The following is a 20,932-nucleotide window of genomic DNA, read 5'->3' as shown; positions in this document are numbered from 1 at the left end:
GCTCCTCTGTCCGAGGGATTCTCCAGGCAAAAATACTGGAGTAGGTTGCCATGCTCTCCTCCAGGGGATCTGTCTGCCCAGGGATCGAGCCCATGTCTCTTATGTCTCCTGCACTGGCAGTTGGGTTCTTTACCACTAGTGCTGCCTAGGAAAATGAGTTAACATAACCATTAACAAAATTTGAGACATCTTTTTACAGCCGTAACAGAAAAGCTAGTATCAGACTAGCCATCCCATTTTAAATAACTGAAAACTGCACAAAAAATACAAGACAGCTGTGTTTAAACATTAGGCACCTGGAAGCACCAGACTACCATGCCGGAGAGAACAGGAAAAATGGAAGTGTGTCTTACAGTTTACCTTATCTTTATCTCTAGAGGCAATTTTTGGACTTGGTCTGGGGAGAGAGAATCCAAGAAAGCACAGTGGTCTCCACAAGACATCAAAGTTCTGGGAGGCTGAAATGGCTGTAATCTATCATGAAATGCCACAGATGAAGGACATATTTAGAGAAAATTTCCCAAATTTTGCCTAGGGTCCCGCTTGTATCTTGGCTAAACACTAAGTTACTTATGGACAGAGTAACTCCCACAAGACCTGGCCCAAGCACATACCAGAGAAAGAACTAACAGAGATGTAAAAAGGAAACAGCTGTGGCAGTACATGCAGGCAAGGGAGTCATTCCTATTTTGATCAGTCGGAGGGAAGGAAGTTTATTGAACTTGTAGGGGGTTCATGAAGAGACCAGAAAAGTTAATCGTGGATCCAAAAAGATCAATAAAATCTTAGGAAATGCAGAAGAATTGGAAGGTCAAATTTAGAAGTCTTATACTACCTCATTTTAACATTTATTTCAACATTTGTTACAAAGCTAAAATAATCAAGACAGAATACTGTTGGCATCAGAATACATATAAAGTGCAATGAAAGAAAAAAGAAATTTCAGAAATTGACCCACACATATAATAGCAAATTAATCTTGATAATTTAGCGAGGAAAAGACAGTCCTTTTTTTGACAAATATTGGTGAAAATTAGATATTTGTATAAGAAATTACTCCAATCCGTACTTCATCAAAGAGTAAAACTGAAAAATTCCCAGAAGAGACATTTTTTCTTTTTTACAGGCTTGAGGTAGGCAAAGATTTTTTAGCTAGGCTAAAAAGTCTGAACTAAAAATGAAACAAAACTTATTATATCTACTTTACCTAAAATTTTAAACCTTCTGTCCTTCTAAAAACAACAACAGAAATGAAAAATCTAGCCATAGACTGGAGACAAAATATTCAGAAAGCACACATCTGACAATGTGCACTCAGCGTGTATATATGTATGTGTGTAAATCTCTGCTAATGGTAAGAAGGCAAACAGCTCAATAGAAAAGATCAAAAGATTTGAACACTACTAAGAGACCTAGAAATAAACTATAGCACATGAAAAGATGCTCAATGTTATTAAGCATCAAAGAAATGCTGATTAAATCCACAATGAGTTACCACTGCATACATGTTAGAATCAGTCAGTTCAGTTGCTGCGTATCTGAGGTTAGTGATATTTCTCCCGGCAATCTTGATTCCAGCTTGTGCTTCATACAGCCCAGCATTTCTCATGATGTACTCTGCATATAAGTTAATAAGCAAAGTGACAATATACAGCCTTGACGTACTTCTTTCCCGATTTGGAACCCATCTGTTGTTCCATGTCTGGTTCTAACTGTTGCTTCTTGACCTGCATACAGATTTCTCAGGAGGCAGGTCAGATGGTCTGGTATTCCCATCTCTTCAGAATTTTCCACAGTTTATTGTGATCCACGCAGTCAAAGGTTTTGGCATAGTCAATAAAGCAGAAGTAGATGTTTTTATGGAAGTCTGTTACTTTTTTGATAATCCAACAGATATTGGCAATTTGATCTCTGGTTTCTCTGTCTTTTCTATCCAGCTTGTTAGAATGGGTAAAATTAAAAAGACTGACAATACTGAGTTGATGAAAATCTGAAGTAACTGGAAATCTCACAGATGACTGATGAGAATGCCAAATGATGCAACAACTTTTAGCTATTAATACTTAGTAAGAACAAGAAGTAAATGATAGGTGCAAATTCAGCCAATTTCCTGGCATCTTCAAATTAAAAAGTGGTTATAATATTTATTATAAGTCATTGCAAAATGTTTGTCTTAAATAGAAAGTCTTACATTTTATTATGTGTTAATTCATTGAAAATTTGTAATGTATTTGACAGTCTTTCAGTTAGCAAAAGAAGTATAATAACTGATTCCCTTTCTCAAAATATTTATGATAAAGTGTAGTTCTCTTCTACTGAGCAAGTAGAATTAATTTCCAGAGGTGAAATATTTTTAGTAAATTAGTGAATTAATTTCATAGTTATCTATTCATTTTCACAGCTTGCTAAATTTCTTCTTAAGTTCTTCTTTGGGTTCTTAAATAGTTTGCTTCTTAGGTTTATATAGTGATTACTGTTGCAATCTATTTCCCATGCTAATAATACTCACTGAGTTGGCGGAAACAATGTTTCTTGTTTGAGGAGATTGAGTCTTTTTTTTTTTTCTATTGGTTGGGATGACTATAGCTACAAATAGTAGAAGATACTGATTCAAACAGATTTAAGCAAAAAAGAAGCAAGAAATCCAGAGGTAGGGAGTCTTCATACATAGTATGACAGGAGTCCAGTTATGTTCTCTATAGTTTTCTGGATTTTGTCTTCTCTCATATATTGTTAACAGGATGGCCACTGCACAAACTGGTGTAATTTGTCTAGAGGCAGAAAAGGATTATCTCTTCACTATGAGTGAAGAAGTCTTTCCCAGAAGCCCTTCTTGTGTCATATTGGCTAGAAATAGATTGTGTTTATCCCCAGATCTGGAGAAAGCAATGGCAACTCACTCCAGTGTTCTTGCCTGGAGTATCCAGGGACGGCAGAGCCTGGTGGGCTGCCGTCTATGGGTTGCACAGAGTCAGACACGACTGGAGTGACTTAGCAGCAGCAGCATCCCCAGATCATTCACTAATAGGGAGCATGAGATCACCATAATTGACTTATACCAGTCAAAATAATTATAGCCTTCCTTGAGTCAAAAGGAGAGAGTGAACCCTTAATCAAAATCAGGACAAAAATTACACATACTTTAGTTACAGCATAATTTTATAACATTGATCAAAAATTTTATTTGCTGCTTTTATAAGACTTTTAATAACAATATAAATTTAAGATGAAATGATTTTAAATTAGACATATATTCAGTTCAGTTCAGTCGCTCAGTCATGTCCGACTCTTTGCGACCCCATGAATTGCAGCATGCCAGGCCTCCCTGTCCATCACCAACTCCCAGAGTTCACTCAAACTCACGTCCATTGAGTCAGTGATGCCGTCCAGCCATCTCATCCTCTGTCGTCCCCTTTTCTTCCTGCCCCCAATCCCTCCCAGCATCAGAGTCTTTTCCAATGAGTCAACTCTTCGCATGAGGTGGCCAAAGTACTGGAGCTTCAGCTTTAGCATCATTCTTTCCAAAGAACACCCAGGGCTGATCTCCTTTAGAATGGACTGGTTGGATCTCCTTGCAGTCCAAGGGACTCTCAAGAGTCTTCTCCAACACCACAGTTCAAAAGCATCAATTCTTCAGCACTCAGCTTTCTTCACAGTCCAATTCTCACATCCATACATGACCACTGGTAAAACCATAGCCTTGACTAGACGGACCTTTGTTGGCAAAGTAATGTCTCTGCTTTTCAATGTGCTATCTAGGTTGGTCATAACTTTAACTAATTCATTAATTTGTGATATTTTTATGAATAAATCTTCCAAGCATCTGGATTTGAAGATGTGAAAAACCGTGATCTTGTCCTCAAAGTAAAGTCACTCAGTCCTGTCAGACTCTTTGCGACCCTATGGACTGTAGCCCAAAAGGCTCCTCCATCCATGGGATTTTCCAGGCAAGAGTATTGGAGTCGGTTGGCATTTCCTTCTCCAGGGAATCTTCCTGACCCAGGGATCAAACCCAGGTCCCCTGCATTGCAGGTAGGTGCTTTACCATTTGAGCCACCAGTCTAGTGATGGAAAAGGTGTTTATAAAATGATCAAATTATTGAATATGAAATAGGTGACAGGGAGGTCTTCTGAGGAGAGATAAGCAGAGAGTACAGCATATGAAAAGATTCAATGGCAGAGTGAGCAGGATGGATCCCATGAATTAAAAGTTTAGCTTAGGAGAGAGAGAATAGCCTGTAAGAAAGGTTACAGATTTTTGCCTTTTTCCTCCAAAGAACGGTGAGAAGTCATATAAACGTTTTAGTTAGGAGCGGAAGAAAGAGTACCCGATTTATTTTTGGAGAGATTACCTTGGTGTTCAGTAGAGTACAGATTGGGTGGGCCAGGGAGATGCAGGGAAACTATTCGCTAAGTATTGCCAGAGTCCTAGTGAGAGGTGATAATAGCCTGGACCTTGGGAGTGGAAATGGATAAGATTTTTAGAAGATAAAATCAACAGGCCCTGATAATAGCTTGGATACATGGTGTGAAGGGAAGTGAGATGTTCAAGATATCAAGGATGATTTTGCAGTTTCTGGTTTGCATACCCAGATAGAAGGAGGTATCTTCCCCTATGCCTGGAAGAAGACTAGGCTTGAAGCCGAAGAGATGGGATTCAGTCTTGGACATGTTGATTTTGAGGGATCTTTGATCTGTTTGAATGAGATAATGAATAGGTATTATTTGGTCTGAAGCTCAGAGTATTTCAGGGGTAGGCATACTGATTTGGAAGTTGTCAGTGTATAGATAGAAAATGAAACATTGGAACATTGATTAGATTGCTATAAGTGAGAATTTAGTGTGAAGCAGGAAGAAGGCTAGGACTACCTTCAAGAACTCCAATTAACGAATAGAGGAGAATGAGCCTATAACAAGAAAAAAAAGGCAGGAAAAGAATTAGTGGATTACCATATTTCAGAATTCAGGGAATAAGGGGATTTAAAGAAAGAGGAAGTAACTCAAATGCTATTCAAAGATTGAAATAAATGAGCATTAAAATATCCTTTGGATTTGTCAATGTGGTAGTCATTGTAAATCTTTGTGATTTGTTTGTTTGTTCAGTAAGAAGCTTGGGGAGAAATTATCAAGAAATAACATTGTAACACCACTTCACAAATTTGAGATTGTATGAAGTAAGGGACTAAAATCCCAGCATTTGAGAGGACTCTGAGAAACTGAGAGAACTCAGAGGAAAGCTTGTTTTCTTTTAAAGGAGGTTGATGGTCTAATCACTTTTGTTGATCGTGGGGAGAATTTTCAGAGTGCGCAGTGCAAAGATCTTAGAAATGGATGAAGGCGTTGATAATATATAAAGAAGAATAGATAGAATCTTAAGTGAATGATAATGCAGTAGACTGAAAGTCGGAATTTTTTTCTGTAAAGGGTCTGACAGCAAATATTCTTCATTTTCTATAGCATAAAGTCTTTGTTGCAACCACTCAACTCTGATACTTAGTGTGCAACCAGCCATAGAAAATCTATAAATGAACACCATGGCTGTTTTCCAGGAAAACTTTATTTATGGGCACTGAAATATGAATTTCATATACTATGATATATTATTAAAGTGTGACAAAATGTTATTCTTCTTTTGATTATTTTTTAACAATTAAAAGCATGCAGAGTCTTCTCAGCCTACAAGCTATACAGAAACAGATTGTGGCCAAAATTGGCCCATGGTGTGTGTAGTGTCCTGACCCCTGCTCTAGAAGATCTTTTGAAGGAGGTGTGTGTAGAGGGCTGAATCTGGGGTTACATTACTGGGCAGTGACTCATAAAAAGCTATTAAGATTCTTCATCTTTGAGGAAGTCGATAATGTTGGATCTGATGGCTTGTAGACTCAGCTCATGTGGCCCAGGGTTATGTTGAGCTAAGCACACTCTTACTTTTGGGTAGTACTAAACCAAACTCCTGGGTGTTCTTTGGAAAGAATGAAGCTAAAGCTGAAACTCCAGTACTCTGGCCACCTCAAGCGAAGAGTTGACTCATTGGAAAAGACTCTGATGCTGGGAGGGATTGGGGGCAGGAAGAAAAGGGGACGACAGAGGATGAGATGGCTGGATGGCATCTCCAACTCAATGGACGTGAGTTTGAGTGAACTCTGGGAGTTGGTGATGGACAGGGAGGCCTGGTGTGCTGCGATTCATGGGGTCACAGAGTTGGACACGACTGAGCGACTGAACTGAACTGAACTGAACTGAAACTGAACTCAGAGACTTTAGACTATGAAACCATACCACTTCTATGGTAGCCATTCTGAAAGCTGCAAACTGCACCAGATATGCTTGGACATGGAGGTGACTCCCCAAACTATAAACAAATGGACTCAACTAAAAAGAGTTTGTGGAAAATCTCTTCCCATGTGCTTGTCAAGAGGAATCTAGTTTTACAGTATAATGGTTTTTAGATTTTAGTATCAGAAGAGTTCTCTATAACCTAAGCTATAAGAAATTATCAAAAAAGTAATACGTTAACAAGCTTAACAGCTACAGATTAGTGGAAATGGTATTTTAATTAACCTTAAGATTACAGCAAGCTAGCACTGTTAAATATTTTAAATTACAAGAATGACTTTACAAATAGGGGCTTCCTTTTAGGACTTTTGACAGAAATTTATATTGATACTAATTTACAACACTTTTAATTTACTATGAGGAAATGATTACTGAAGGTTGGCAATGCTTAAACACTGCAAAGATCTTTCATCTTGAAAGTAGGAGAGTGGCAGTTTTGCTGATGCATTATTAATTTCTAATATATCTGATTTTCTAATGCCAATTTTAAAACTCATTTAACTCTTAAAACTCGGCTTGCACAAACATTATTACTGATCTTGTAGCAATGAAAGGAGAAGAATCTCTGAGTTAGAAAGCCATGTAATTTTACTTGGCTAATTTTTTAAAAACTCAAAGACAGCAATATTTTAAAATCATCATATTTTAGTTGAAGTAAAGGGGATTATCTTTAAATAGTTCATATTTTGCTTAGCTTAATTGGTAAATTATGATAAAACTTTAGAGGATATTTAGATATTTGAAGCTTCACTAGTAACTGGGGAATATGGTTTGTACAAAACGGCTTCGTTGCACTTTTAAATAAGAGATTTGTAATCTTAAGAAATTGAGAACTAAATGTTACAAATGGAAAGATGAAGAATGTGAGTATCCTAAGGAGGGGGTTGCATCATTTTAGGGTTTATGGGACCAGCTATAGGAGCTTCCCTGGTAGCTCAGATGGTAAAGAATCCACCTGCAGTGCAGGAGATCCCTGGATCAGGAAGATTCCCTGGAGAAGGGAATGGCAACCCACTCCAATATTCTTGCCTGGAGAATTCCATGGACAGAGGAGCCAAGTGGACTACAGTCCACAGAACTGCAAAGAATCAGACACGACTGAGTCACTTTTACATAGGTTCTTGGTAATTTTCAAGGTGACTGGCTATGGAAGAATGCATTGTGAATTACCTCCTTGGAGTATTTTTGTCAATGAGGCAGGTAGTGGTGGTAATTGCAAAAGTATAATATTTGGGCACAGAGTCAGATAGGAGAAAGTGATGAAAAGAAAAATTTTTCTAGTCAGACTATGTTAATTGCTAAAAATAGATCGATCCCTTGCCAGTGTTTATATGTTCCACTCTCCTTCTGTCTCAAGTCCCAGAAGAAACTGCGGTTTCTTTTCCTGATGCTTTCTCTCTTGCATTTTTGAATATTGCTTTCTGAGCATCTTTAAAAAAGGTTTCAGTCCATTCGATGGGAGTCCTAGGTTAACTTGTGTGTAGTAGTCACTAAAGAAATTGACCCAAGAGATTAGGAAGGAAGGCAGGAAGAGTGAGGTTTGGAACTGCCACACTTGTTACCTTATTTGTTAGGGTAGCAAGGACCAGTCCCAGGTATGGGCAAGAGGACTAGAGAGAGGTAGGGGCCATTCTAAGTTAGGGAGCCCTGCGTTTGACTTATGAGGACACATGGCCTTGGTTCTCCTGCACTGACACACTTCAAGTGGCGACACTGAGGTTAATGTATTTACTCTACATGACAATGCTTACAGTCACTTATGGAGTACATTGCAAGTACCTTGTTATCTAACTGGGTAAAGCACTGATGTTGTGAATATTTCCCTCATAAATTAGAACGTTCAAGATTATTCCTATCACTGTATCTTTAATCATGAACGTTCTTCTTGGTTTTGAGAGAGACAGCAGCAATATATAGATTTTGAAAAACTGCCTGAAGCTCTGGATTGCAGCTAGGGTATAAGAAACACACAGAATCATGTAATGCCCATGGAAGTACGTGGCATGGGGGAACATTATTGGTCATGTTTAAGGCTGGAGAAGGAAATGGCAACCCACTCCAGTATCCTTGTCTGGAAAATCTCCTGGACAGTGGAGCCTGGTGGGCTGCAGTCCATGGGGTTGCAAAAAATCAGCCACGGCTGAGCGACTAACGCTTAAGGCTAGGGTAAAGGCTGAGAATCTCTGATATAATCCAGCTAATGTTAGTTTGTCAAATTAAATTCATTGGTTAAATATTATTTGCCTTTTAAGTGCAACACATTACTAGATACAGCAACTCGGATGACAAGCCAAATCAGTCATGATATTTGAAAGCTGTTCTCCAGACTGAAAGAAAAGTATAGTTTTGCCTCTATATACACGTTAAGCTGGTTTTGGAAAAGGCAGAGGAACCAGAGATCAAATTGCCAACATCCTCTGGATCATTGAAAAAGCAAGAGAGTTCCTGAAAAACATCTATTTCTGCTTTATTGACTATGCCAAAGCCTTTGACTGTGTGGATCACAATAAACTGTGGAAAATTCTGAAAGAGATGGGTATACCAGACCACCTGACCTGCCTCTTGAGAAACCTATATGCAGGGCAGGAAGCAACAGTTAGAACTGGACATGGAACAACAGGCTGGTTCCAAATAGGAAAAGGAGTACGTCAAGGCTGTATATTGTCACCCTGCTTATTTAACTTATATGCAGAGTACATCATAAGAAAACACTGGGCTGGATGAAGCACAAGCTGGAATCAAGATTGCCGGGAGAAATATCAATAACCTCAGATATGCAGATGACACCACCCTTATGGCAGAAAGTGAAGAACTAAATAGCCTTTTGATGAAAGAGAAAGAGGAAAGTGAAAAAGTTGGCTTAAAGCTCAACGTTCAGAAAACTAAGATCATGGTATCCGGTCCCATCATTTCATAGCAAATAGATGGGGAAACAGTGGAAACAGTGTCAGACTTTATTTTTGGGGGCTCCAAAATCACTGCAGATGGTGAATGTAGCCGTCAAAGTAAAAGACGCTTACTCCTTAGAAGGAAAGTTATGACCAACCTAGACAGCATATTAAAGAGCAGAGACATTACTTTGTGAACAAAGGTCCGTCCAGCCAAGGCTATGGTTTTTCCAGTGGTCATGTATGGATGTGAAAGTTGGACTATAAAGAAAGCTGAGAACTGAAGAATTGATGCTTTTGAACTGTGGTGTTGGAGAAGACTCTTGAGAGTCCCTTGGACTGCAAGGAGATCCAACCAGTCCACCCTAAAGGAGATCAGTCCTGGGAGTTTATTGGAAGGACTGATGTTGAAGCTGTAACTCCAATATTTTGGCCACCTGACGCGAAGAACTGACTCATTTGAAAAGACCCTGCTGCTGGGAAGGATTGAGGAGAAGAGGAGAAGGGGCCGACAGAGGATGAGATGGTTGGATGGCATCACCAACTCAATGGACATGGATTTGGGTAAACTCTAGGAGTTGATGATGGACACAGAGGCCTGGCCTGCTGCAGTTCATGGGGTAGCAAAGAGTCAGACATGACTGAGCGACTGAACTGAACTGAACTGAACTGAACTGAATACGTTAAGCTGTTTCAATATGTCTGTTGTCACAAAGAAAGTGAGTTGATTGGGCTTGGATTAGGATTACAAGGTCTAGTTTTAAAATAAGGATAAAAGTGGACAGAAATGGAGGCAGGGTGTTATCAGTAACTAGAAAAATTTATAAGGTATATAATCATACAATGAATATCATCATTCAGCAGTTCTTGGTAATGTAAAAGCAATATATCATAGCTATGAATAGTAAGGTTGGAATAGACAAGTACGTTTAGTTTGGATTTGGAATGTGTTATGGACTTTTAAATGATTGTGGTAAGTTTCATGTTTGGGGAGTCACTTCCTGAAGCCTGATAATACCTGCCGTCAGGTTCCTGAGACCTCTCAACTCCCTTCTGTTAATTTAATTTTTCTCGTCTTGTGAGTAGAGCTTTCTTTCCAACTGATGCATGTTTAAGTCTTCCCTGGGTGTTGGAAAGGTGATTGTTACACCTTTATAAGGGCTATTTCTACATCAAGAACACATTGAGAAATTAAAATATTAAGAGAAGGACTTCAGCGTATTAGAAACCATCAAAAGTGAAGTTCTTCATAACTAATGAGAACATTACTGTATAGCATAGGGAACTCTGTTCTGTGGTGACCTAAATGGGAAGGAAATCCAAAAAAGAGGAGATACATATATCTCCACTTTGCTGTGCAACAGAAACTAACAACATTGTAAAGCAGCTATCCTCCAATAAGTTTTTTTTTAAAGTGAAGTTCTTCAAACTCAGATTCATGGAAAACCTTGAAATGCAGTTTATTAATTCCATTTTTAGTGCCCAAACAGTGTAAGTTATCAGAGTGAACTGTGATCAGGTAATATTTATAATTTATTTTGAAAGTGAAAGTGAAGTTGCTCAGTCATGTCCAACTCTTTGCAACCCGGTAGACTGTAGCCTACCAGGCTCCTCCGTCCATGGGATTCTCCAGGCAAGAGTACTGGAGTGGGTTGCCATTTCCATCTTCAGGGGATCTTCCCTGATCGAGGGATCAAACCGGGGTCTCCTGCATTACAGGCAGACACTTTAATCTATAATTTATTTTAGGACACATGGAAAGAATTTAAAAGCTAAAGAAAACCTTAAAACCTAATCTAAAATATAATATCCTCCCATTGTAAAATAAATGAAAAATATATTAATAGAAAAGAGCAGGAAAAATATAGAAGTCTCCCAGAATTTTTCCATTTATGAAATAATATGTGATTATTTTTAATATTTTTTACATCTTTCTCTTTTATTAATATTTGTGTGCTTAAAGTATAATTGGAATTAGCAATTTTAACTGTCTTTTTCTATTTCATATATTAGAAACATTTGATAAATCATCTAATTGTATTTTATAATTTTAAATAGCCATATAGTAGAGAAAGTACTTTAAATGTGTTTTCAATTTCATTAGAGCTAACTGTGATAAATTATTTTTAAGGTTTTTTTTTTCTGTGTAGGTTTTAGATATTTGCACAATGAGAATGAACCTAAATTCACCAGCCAGATATCTTTATGATTTATATGGCAGAAAAATCAAAGAGATTTCAAAAGGTAAGTGGCAAAGAGTTTGTAAACTATGTGATACTATCTCAAAAGGCACTTACATAATTTTGTTTTTACTTTGTACTTTTAAAAGGAAAACAGACATAAAAACCAGTTTAATTATAACATGAATAAATATGTCATTCTTATAGAAAGGGAAATCATGAAAGATTATTAAAGCTTAGAGAAGCTTTTATTTCAGCATGTTTTAGTCCATTTGGGTACTATAAAAAATACATTGACTAAGTGGTTTAAACAAACAAACATTTATTTCTCACAGTTATGGAGATTAGTAAGCCCAAGATCAAGACATTGGTAGATTCTGTATCTGTTAAGGGCCCTTTTCTGATTGATAGACAGCTGTCTTCTCACCATGTCCTTAGATAGTAGAAGGGACAAGGATGCTCTCTGAGGTGCTTTATATAAGGACATTAATTCATTCATAAGGGCTCCACCCCCTTGACCTAATCCTTTTCAAATACAATCACATTGGGGATTAGATTTCAACATATGAATTTTCGGGGGTCATGAACATTCATCTAAGCAGAGCATGAGCTTAGATTTTTTTAAAAAATAATGGGGTATTTTAACCTTAGCAATCCATACTTAATAGAGAAAAGTAATTGATATACTTTCATATTTAGCAACTTCTATGATATATAGCTTTCAAAAGAGAAAGATGAATTGTGCTACTGTATACTCAAGAGATTTTTTTTTTTAATGTTTTGGCTAACTTCTAGAGGTTTTTCAAAAGTCATGAAATGTGCTTTAAAACAATTTTATTGTTTGTGTTTGTCAAAATAAAAAATCTTCCTATATATTTCTAAAGGCGCTGATTTGCCATTCTTTGAAAGAAAAAATACTTGATTCCACATTTGTGCTATCATTAAATTACTGTCAGTAACAGAGTTGGACACGACTGAAGAGACTTAGCAGCAGCAACAATTATTACTTTACTTTTTTACTTTTACTGTTTAAAAATTTTACTTTTCATTTCTTTAGTAATAGTTAATATTCCTTTAATAGTGCCACAGTTACACTATTAAATATGCTACTTTACAGTTCTATCACTTCATTTAAACCTTGAGTTCACATATCTGAAGACGGCCAAAATCGTAAGTGGCATACTTAACTGCAAGGCTAGATCCAGAAAGATGTGATTTTAGGGTATAGCTACACTGGATACTCCCATTTGTTTCCATTATCCTTGCTTTTATTGTATAAAAGCAAACTTTCCTAGCTTTATCATCCTTAATGAATCCTATTGAGTGATCACTGTGATAGTTTGATATTTATTATTTATAACTCTTAAATTTTTTTGCTAAGTATCATATATTTATATATGTGTGTGTATTAGAAATTAAATCTATTTTTCTTGGTTATTTTTTAACATTCATGTTAGGTATAAGCATTATTTTTCATTTTATTAGGAGTTTTCATCTGAGGATTTCAAGGCACTTGTAGACACTTACCCATTACTATCTAGAAGCATTAGTTATTTACCTCTAAGACATAAGTAACACAAGAAATTCCTCCTTATGTTTTTTTTTTCCAGGGGAAGTGGGAGAGTAACATTATTAAAGTTGATCTCTTCCTTCTTACATTTTTGGCCCCTACCTCATCACATGGTTAAATTTTCTAGGATAAACAATACTACATAATTGCTCTTAAATTTTCATTAAGAAAATAAAGAACACTTTTTCTTAAGATCCTATCTTGCTTTGAATAATTTCCAGCTCACCTGGAATTAAAAAATTGTATTTGAGTAAATTGCTAGAGTTGAAACTCTAAGAAACCCTGGTTAAGATAAAAGTTTAAATTTAGAAAGTTGATTTTTTTTTTCCCCCATCCCAAATGTGGTATAACAGAATTACTTATCAAAACAGAAAAGTTCTGACTCCAAGGTGTGAGACTTCATAGCTGCCAAGGGCATTCAGATTCGTGCCTCATGCTTCATGTGTCCCAGAAGTGTGTTATTATCACATTTTAATGCATGCCTTGCCCCGTGGTTTTGCATACTTATAAAAGCTTATGCCAGCTGAAATTAGCCTATGCAACTACTAACATGTGGAAGCATAACAAGTTCACTGGACTTAAAATACTTAAAGAAGCTAATCCTGTTGAAGGAACTTCCAGTCTGCAGCACCCTAGTCACTTAACATTAGGTTTTTGCATTTCTTTTTTCTTTGTTTGTTAGTATGATTTTGTGCATCAAGTGATTGAGGTCCCTAAACTTTTATGTCTGATAGTCTTCTGAACTTTTAACTTGGGAAAGGTCAAGTGTTATATAAAGCTCTCTTTTACTTTAAATAAATGCCAACATTCTGATTTTCTTTTGATTGCTTGCTCAGTATCAGATCAGAAAAAGTCACTTAATAATGTTTAATATTAATATCATAGAAATTATATTTTATTTTAAGCACAAATTAGGAGTGTAATGGGTATCAAGAGTGAAAAGTAACAGATGTACAAAACAAAAAAATTTTCTAACTCTTGCTTCTTTTTTGGCATTAGATATACTTTCCAGTGTTCCTCCTATGCTATGAGAAATTAGCACGTTTGACATGACATTAAACCATTTTTCTTTTTTTAACTTTTTCAAGTCTAATAAAACCTTCAAAATCCAATAGGATTTGCAAATGGTCAAATTTCTAAACCTTAGAAGATTTTAGCAAAGAAATTTACTTTGTTCTATGTGGAAAAGTTCTTAAGTTGTGTTTCCTGTGTTGATCTATTCTTTTGAGAGTGGAAGAAAACTATTCACTGTGTAAAGATGCTGTATTCCTATATATATGGTCAACATTACTCGTACAGCGTTTCTACTAGAGCATGAAATAAGTGTGAGAAATGCATTCTGCAAAATTACACCCTCAAAAATAACAGGGCTGTGAGAAAAATAGGTCTGAGGAAGACCATTCAAAGTCTATATACTTTTAAAACTGGAACACTATCTAAAATAATAATTATTAACTTAGGAGATAATATGAACAGTCTGGGTAGTCATCTCAGAGTTCTGCAGAAGATAGTAAAGCTGCACAGAAACAATAGAATGTGAGACACTGCAGATGAAAGTCAATTGGAGGCCTAAGTCAGTGGGATTTCTTTAAAGAAGCCACAGGAGGAAGCAAAACTCCCACAGAGAGTCATGCACGGCAGAGGGTGCACCTTTCTGGGAAGGGAGTGCCAGTGCAACAGCCAAGCTGATGTCTTTTATCTTCCCTACTAAAGGACAGAGTTCTACTCCTACTCTGTTGGTCTCCATTGCCTAGGAAAAAAGTATGTATTCACCTATCAAACTTTATCTTGCTGACATCATTACCCTATTTACCAATCATATATGAGCTACCTGGGTCATAGAAGCGCTTGGTAGTGGCAAAACACATGTAGATAGTATTAGATTTTGATGAATTTGTTTAATAACACTCTATTCCTCTTAACATTCCCCAGCCTTTTGTTCTCTTAACTTATTAACTTCTCTCAACTTAATTATTACATCATGGTGAAGGAAGGGAGTCATTCTTCCTCTTAAGAAAGGCCATAGTCTCTTAGGACCTTTCTGATGCTACTATTCCAATAACCAAGCCACTCCTCCCCACTACTTTGTGAATCTTACTAGATCACGGTGGGTAGTATGAAATGTATCCTAGAAGATTCTGAAATGAGTTAGAATAGTACATTAATTAAATTGGCTTCAAAGTCATGCTATGAAACACTAAACATTCATTTCCTATTCCATTTCCTACTTCAGGTTAGCTGCCCAAAATAGCTATATATTCTTTAAAAAGTTCTTCAGAGATTCTACAGTGATATCAAATGACAGGATTAACATATTTCAATCACAAAATTTCAATAACAGACCCTCAATGTGCATGTTTACTCTTGCCCATTATCAGATTTTTGTAAAGAAATCAAATTTGAAGAATCAAATGCCAAAGAAGTTAAAATCCCAAAATTTTAAGTCTTCAGAGAAGTGAATTCCAAAATCAAATAATTTTACCTTTGTGAGCTAAAATCCAATAAAAGTTCAAACTTTTGAAATTAAAATTCAAAGAAACTGAAGTCCTTCCTATTTTATGCTTTCCAGTATCAGCCAGATGGCTTCTGGATGCCTGGTTTGAGCTGGAATTCCTCCAGCAGCTACCGTCTGGGCTCCTGCAGTGGGTGTCATCCCTCAGGACCTCAGAAGTTGAAATGGGTCTCCACCAACTTTCTCATGTTCCCTACTTCCCACAGAACCGACAGATGACCACATTAGCCCTACACCCAGCACATGCAGAATAGAATCCAGTTCCCCAGTTTCTCATATGGGCTTTCCAAGCAAAACGATGTGTTTCCTGTTTGGCATGATCCACACCCACATTACCGTTGCCAAAGACCATAGCAGAGACGAGGTGAAGGAAGGCAAAGAAGAGAAACCATTGTTCATGTCACACTTGCCAAAATGCCAGCCAATTTTTATTGCTGAGCAGAGTATATGACCTGTGACATAGCTCGAAGGGAAGCAGCTTCCCACCAAAACATTATTTAAGCATTATGTATTTATAATATCTTGCTTGAGAAATTGACCGCTGTACACTGTCTCCTCTCTCAAAGAGGCTTTATGAAGTGTCAGATTTCGGAGCCAGAATTCAGATTTCGGTTATGCCACTTATTGAATGACCTTGAACAGGTTATTCAGTTTCTCAGAGAGTCAGTCTCCTAATGTATAAGATAGGGATGATCATATTTACTTTAATAGATTGTCGTAAGAATTAAATGAGATCTCCTTAGAGTTCTTAGAACACGTGCCTGACACTTGGTAAGTGTTGTAGAACATTATCATCATTATTGCTGTTATTTTTATTCTGGAAGAGGGTACCGAGAATGTTGCATTCTTGCAACATTTAGAAATTTATATTAGTGGTGGCCTCTGTCATACTTGTTCAACTTATGAAAATAACTCTTCAGTTATTTGTAGAATATTCCAGACATCTTAATGTTCTTTTCTCTCTGAGTCCTGTGTTTCTGGACCTCATGCTGAGCAAAAGGTAGGCTCTAGCTGGTGGCCTTGTACCCACCTTGCCCTGGGGGGCAGTCATTTCAATCCTGGGTCCCAGTGGCTGCTGTACTGACCTCTGGCTATGGAGCTGTCAAAGCCTAAGAACCTTCTTTGATGGGCATGGCTTCCCCCTTGTCTCCCATCAGTTCCAACTGGAGAATAACTGTCAGTGGATTTCTGAATTGCAGCAACTTCTTGTGTTTCTGAGGCCCATGTTGTGTTACGTGCCCACTGGCGACCATGACACTGCTGCCACTTCCTCCTGAAGACGTGGTTTTTCCTGTTTTTGATCGCTCCTGGTCTTGAGTTTATGTTTCCGTCCTCGTCTGCTTCAGTGTTTAGGATCTGCCCCTGGGGTTTGTCTCTGCTGTATTACCGTTCCCTTCACTGGGGCAGCAGAGTTTGCGGAAGTTGAGTTTTTTTCTTTTCTCTTACTTTCCTTTTGCTTTCTGGCCCATACTTGTGTTTTTCTAACATATTTCTCCAGCTATTTTTTCCTTGCAGGGTCTCTCATGGTGAGAGATATGAAGTCAATAAGTTCCATGTCTGTCAATAGCATCCTTTGTTCAAACCAGTCTTATCCATTTTCACCTTACTGAGTTAAATAATCCTACCCAGGATGTATTTTCCCACAGTTCAACATCTAATTTAGATCTTGATTGGACTTCTTGATCTATTATTGTTCTGCCTGAATCTCCTGTAACGTAATTCATCTTGCTTTTGCCCTTTCTTAATTTTAGGCCCATAATTTTTTGGAGTTCATTAAATACTTTCTTTGGAGTGCTTTAGGTAATCTTCTTTGTATTCCCCTCTCCAATTTGTTTAGATTTTATACGTACTCTTTGTATAACTGTTTTGTCCTCATAAGAGATTCTCCAGTTGCTCATACTATTAATTTATCTGTAACTGACATGCCTCCTCTTCATTATATTCAGGAGTCTGCCTTCGCTGGGGATTTGTTCTCTAGAGAAGATTTGCTCTCTGATATCTCAGACTTCTCTGTTGGGTTTCACTGGGGCTCCATTTCCTACTTCTGAGTTTGTAATAATTAAAATATATACTCCTTTAATAATAACTTTTTAAGAGTAGTTAGACTTGAATATACCTCCTGTACCCTCGTACCTTCACGGTTCAGTTTTTGTTTTCGTATCTGTCAAATGTGTGTTCTCAGATCAGATGTTTAACTTAATCTAAGGAAATTTTTTTCCTCCTTGAGCTAAATAAGCTGTCTTATTTGTTTTCATGCATACACTGTTATTTTCTGATTATAAGATTGAAGCGTATTTTAAAACCACTTTATTTTCTTTTTGATTTCTTTAACAAATTTGATTCATAGATTTTTAATACTTTCTTCTAGTTGTTTCACTACTTTAATCAGAGAAGAAACAGCGTTCTTTTTATAACAAATCTACCACTTTTCTATATGTGAAGCCACAGTTTGGGTTTCTGACAATTAGAATCATGGTCGAAATTTATGTGATAAACTTAGAGTCTACCTGAATTCGTGGAGTTTACTTTAAAAGCTTGTGGATAAGCCACATGAAAAATCTAATGTTAGCTCATCCACAGTGCCTTTTTGACCCAGAATGCATTTTAAAATAATGTCATGGAGGGACTTCTCTGGTGGTAAGACTCCGTGGTCCCAATGCAGGAGGTCCCAGTTCAATCCCTGGTTGGGGAATTAGATCCCACATGTCTCAACTAAGAGTTTGAATGATTCAAGGAAGACCTGGTCTAGCCAAATAAATAAATATTTGAAAGTAATAATGACAAAATAACATAGTGAAGAATAGAATTTGAGGCATGGGGCCTAGTGTTTCCTATCTAGGCCTGGTAGTAATAGTAATAGTGTTAGTTGCTCAGTCATATCTGAGTCTTTGTGACCCCATGGACTGTAGACTGCCAGGCTCCTCTGTCCGTGGAATTCTTCAGGCAACAATACTGGAGTGGGTAGCCATTTCCTTCTCCAAGGGATCTTCCAGATTCAGGAATTGAACCCAGGTTTCCATTTAATGATAGATCTTCACTGGGTTCTAGCATGTGTAGAACCCAGGTGCCACTGGAACCCAGGTGCCACTGTATTTTAAAGTCCTGACTGCAGATTTAGTTGCAAAACAAAGAAAAGCAGCAAGTATTGCTCTGCCTTCTGATGCCTAACATGATCTAATCCCAATCTCAGATTTACCTGCAGCATCAGGTGACTTTCTCTGCATGGTTCAAGTGTCAGTGGCTACAGCCTGTACAGTAAGGCAAGCATGACCAGCTTGGGGTGCCAGGGCCTGCATAGACAGCACCCCCTAGTATACTAAAGCAGTTACCCCCACCCCTGCCCTGGGCTAGCATTTTCTGAAGGCCAAGGTTGGTAGAAATTATACCAGCCGCATTTAGATGCTGTAGCCCATCAAGCACAAAATTCTATGCAGTTCTTGGTTATTAAAAATTTTAGGCCAACCTCCTTATTCTCCATGGATAGTTCCTTCAGTAAGAGCACAAATATAAAACCAAAAATTCAGCTTCATGACCCTGTATAAGTTTCCAGAAACCATTGAGGTTGAAAAGCAAGCAAGCAAACAGAACCCCCACATAGTCCTTGCTGATTAAAGCATCATCAAAGCATGAAGCCACCCAGTCCAGGCCCCTTCATAAGTCTCAATACTTTTGGGTTATTTTCTCACCAAAATTACTTCTTATGTATTTCTCAGGGTTCCTAACCGACTTGGTCTCCTAAGTACAGCAATTTCCTGAGTTTTATGAGACATTCTAGCAAAATATTGAACTTAAGGTGGTAATGAAAACCCTAGAATTTGTAGGCAGCTGGTCAGAGTGAGCACATTCTTATGGAGAATTGTGCCCTTAATCTTGAGTTTGATAAACTTCTTGCATTTGGGAGACTGATATTTCCCAATTTTAATATATACCATAAGTAAAGCTACAGTAATTAAAACAGTGTGGTGCTGGCATAAGCAGAGACGTATAGACCAATGGAATAGAATTAAGAATGCAGATATAAGTCAATACTTTTATGGCCAGTTGACTTTCTAAAGGATGTCAAGACCATGCAATGGTCTCTTTAACAAATGGTGGTGGCAAGATTGTATATCCACATATAAAAGACTGAGGTTGGACCCCTACATAGAACCATTTACCAAAAAAAGGAAAAACTGAAAGTGGATCAATGATCTAAATATAAGAGCTAAAAGTAAAAGACTTTTCCAAGAAGATGAAGAAATTAATCTGCATAACCTTGGATTTAGGAATGGATTCTTCAACATGACACCAAAAGTATGGGCAACAAAAGAAAGAAATAGGTAAATTGGACGTCTTCAAATTTGAAAAGAAATTGTATATCAGAAGACATTATTAAGAAAGTGAAAAGACAACCATCATGATTGGGAGAAAATATTTTTGACCCATGTGTCTGATCCAGTTAAATATCTGTAATATATAAAGAACTCAGACTCAACAACAAAAAGACAAACAACATCACTTCATGGCAAATAGATGGGGAAACAGTGGCTGACTTTATTTTTGGGGGCTCCAAAATCACTGCAGATGGTGATTGCAGCCATGAAATTAAAAGATGCTTACTCCTTGGAAGGAAAGTTATGAGCAACCTAGATAGCATATTCAAAAGCAGAGACATTACTTTGCCAACAAAGGTCCATCTAGTCAAGGCTATGGTTTTTCCAGTAGTCATGTATGAATGTGAGAGTTGGACTATAAAGAAAGCTGAGAACAGAAGAACTGATGCTTTTGAACTGTGGTGTTGGAGAAGACTCTTGAGAATCCCTTGGACTGCAAGGAGATCCAGCCAGTCCATCCTAAAGGAGATCAGTCCTGAGTGTTCATTGGAATGTCTGATGTTGAAGCTGAAACTCCAATACTTTGGCCACCTGACGTGAAGAGCTGACTCCGAAAAGACCTTGATGCTGGGAAAGATTGAAGGCAGGAGGAAAAGGGGATGACAGAGAGTGAGATGGTTGGATGGCATCACCGACTGAATGGACATGGGTTTGGGTGGACTCCGGGAGTTGGTGATGGACAGGGAGGCCTGGCATGCTGCAATTCATGGGGTCGTAAAGAGTCAGACACAACTGAGCAACTGAACTGAACTGAAAGGAATTAAATAGACATTTTCCCAAAGAATATAGACAAACAGCCAACAAACACATCAACACCCTTAGTCATAAGGGAAATGCAAATCAAAGCTACAATGAATTAACACTTTATATAAACTAGTAATGGCTATAAAATAAAATTACACACAGACAAAGTGGAAACTAAGTTTGTGAACATGAGGAAATTGGAAACTCTGGACATTGGGAACATGAAATGGTTCAGCCACTTTGGAAAATGATTTAGTGGTTCCTTCAAAAGGTAAACATAGAATTACCATATGACACTGCAACTTTACTCCTAGGTATATACCCCAAAA

The 20,932-nt window shown here is 37.5% G+C and overlaps 1 protein-coding gene across 1 annotated transcript in view; it reads left to right on the top strand.

Annotated features, from left to right (window-relative positions):
• Nucleotides 1–20,932, top strand: part of DCDC1 (doublecortin domain containing 1) — a 429,528-nt gene that overhangs the window by 52,866 nt on the left and 355,730 nt on the right. The window contains exon 6 of the mRNA XM_068988045.1: nt 11,375–11,468. Coding sequence (XP_068844146.1) covers nt 11,375–11,468 — 94 coding nt within the window. The remainder of the gene's footprint in view (nt 1–11,374; nt 11,469–20,932) is intronic.

Source organism: Capricornis sumatraensis, chromosome 16, assembly GCF_032405125.1.
Source record: "Capricornis sumatraensis isolate serow.1 chromosome 16, serow.2, whole genome shotgun sequence".
NCBI lineage: Eukaryota > Metazoa > Chordata > Mammalia > Artiodactyla > Bovidae > Capricornis > Capricornis sumatraensis.
Note: the sequence above shows the minus strand (reverse complement) of the source record. Positions and strands in the feature narration are given on the sequence as shown.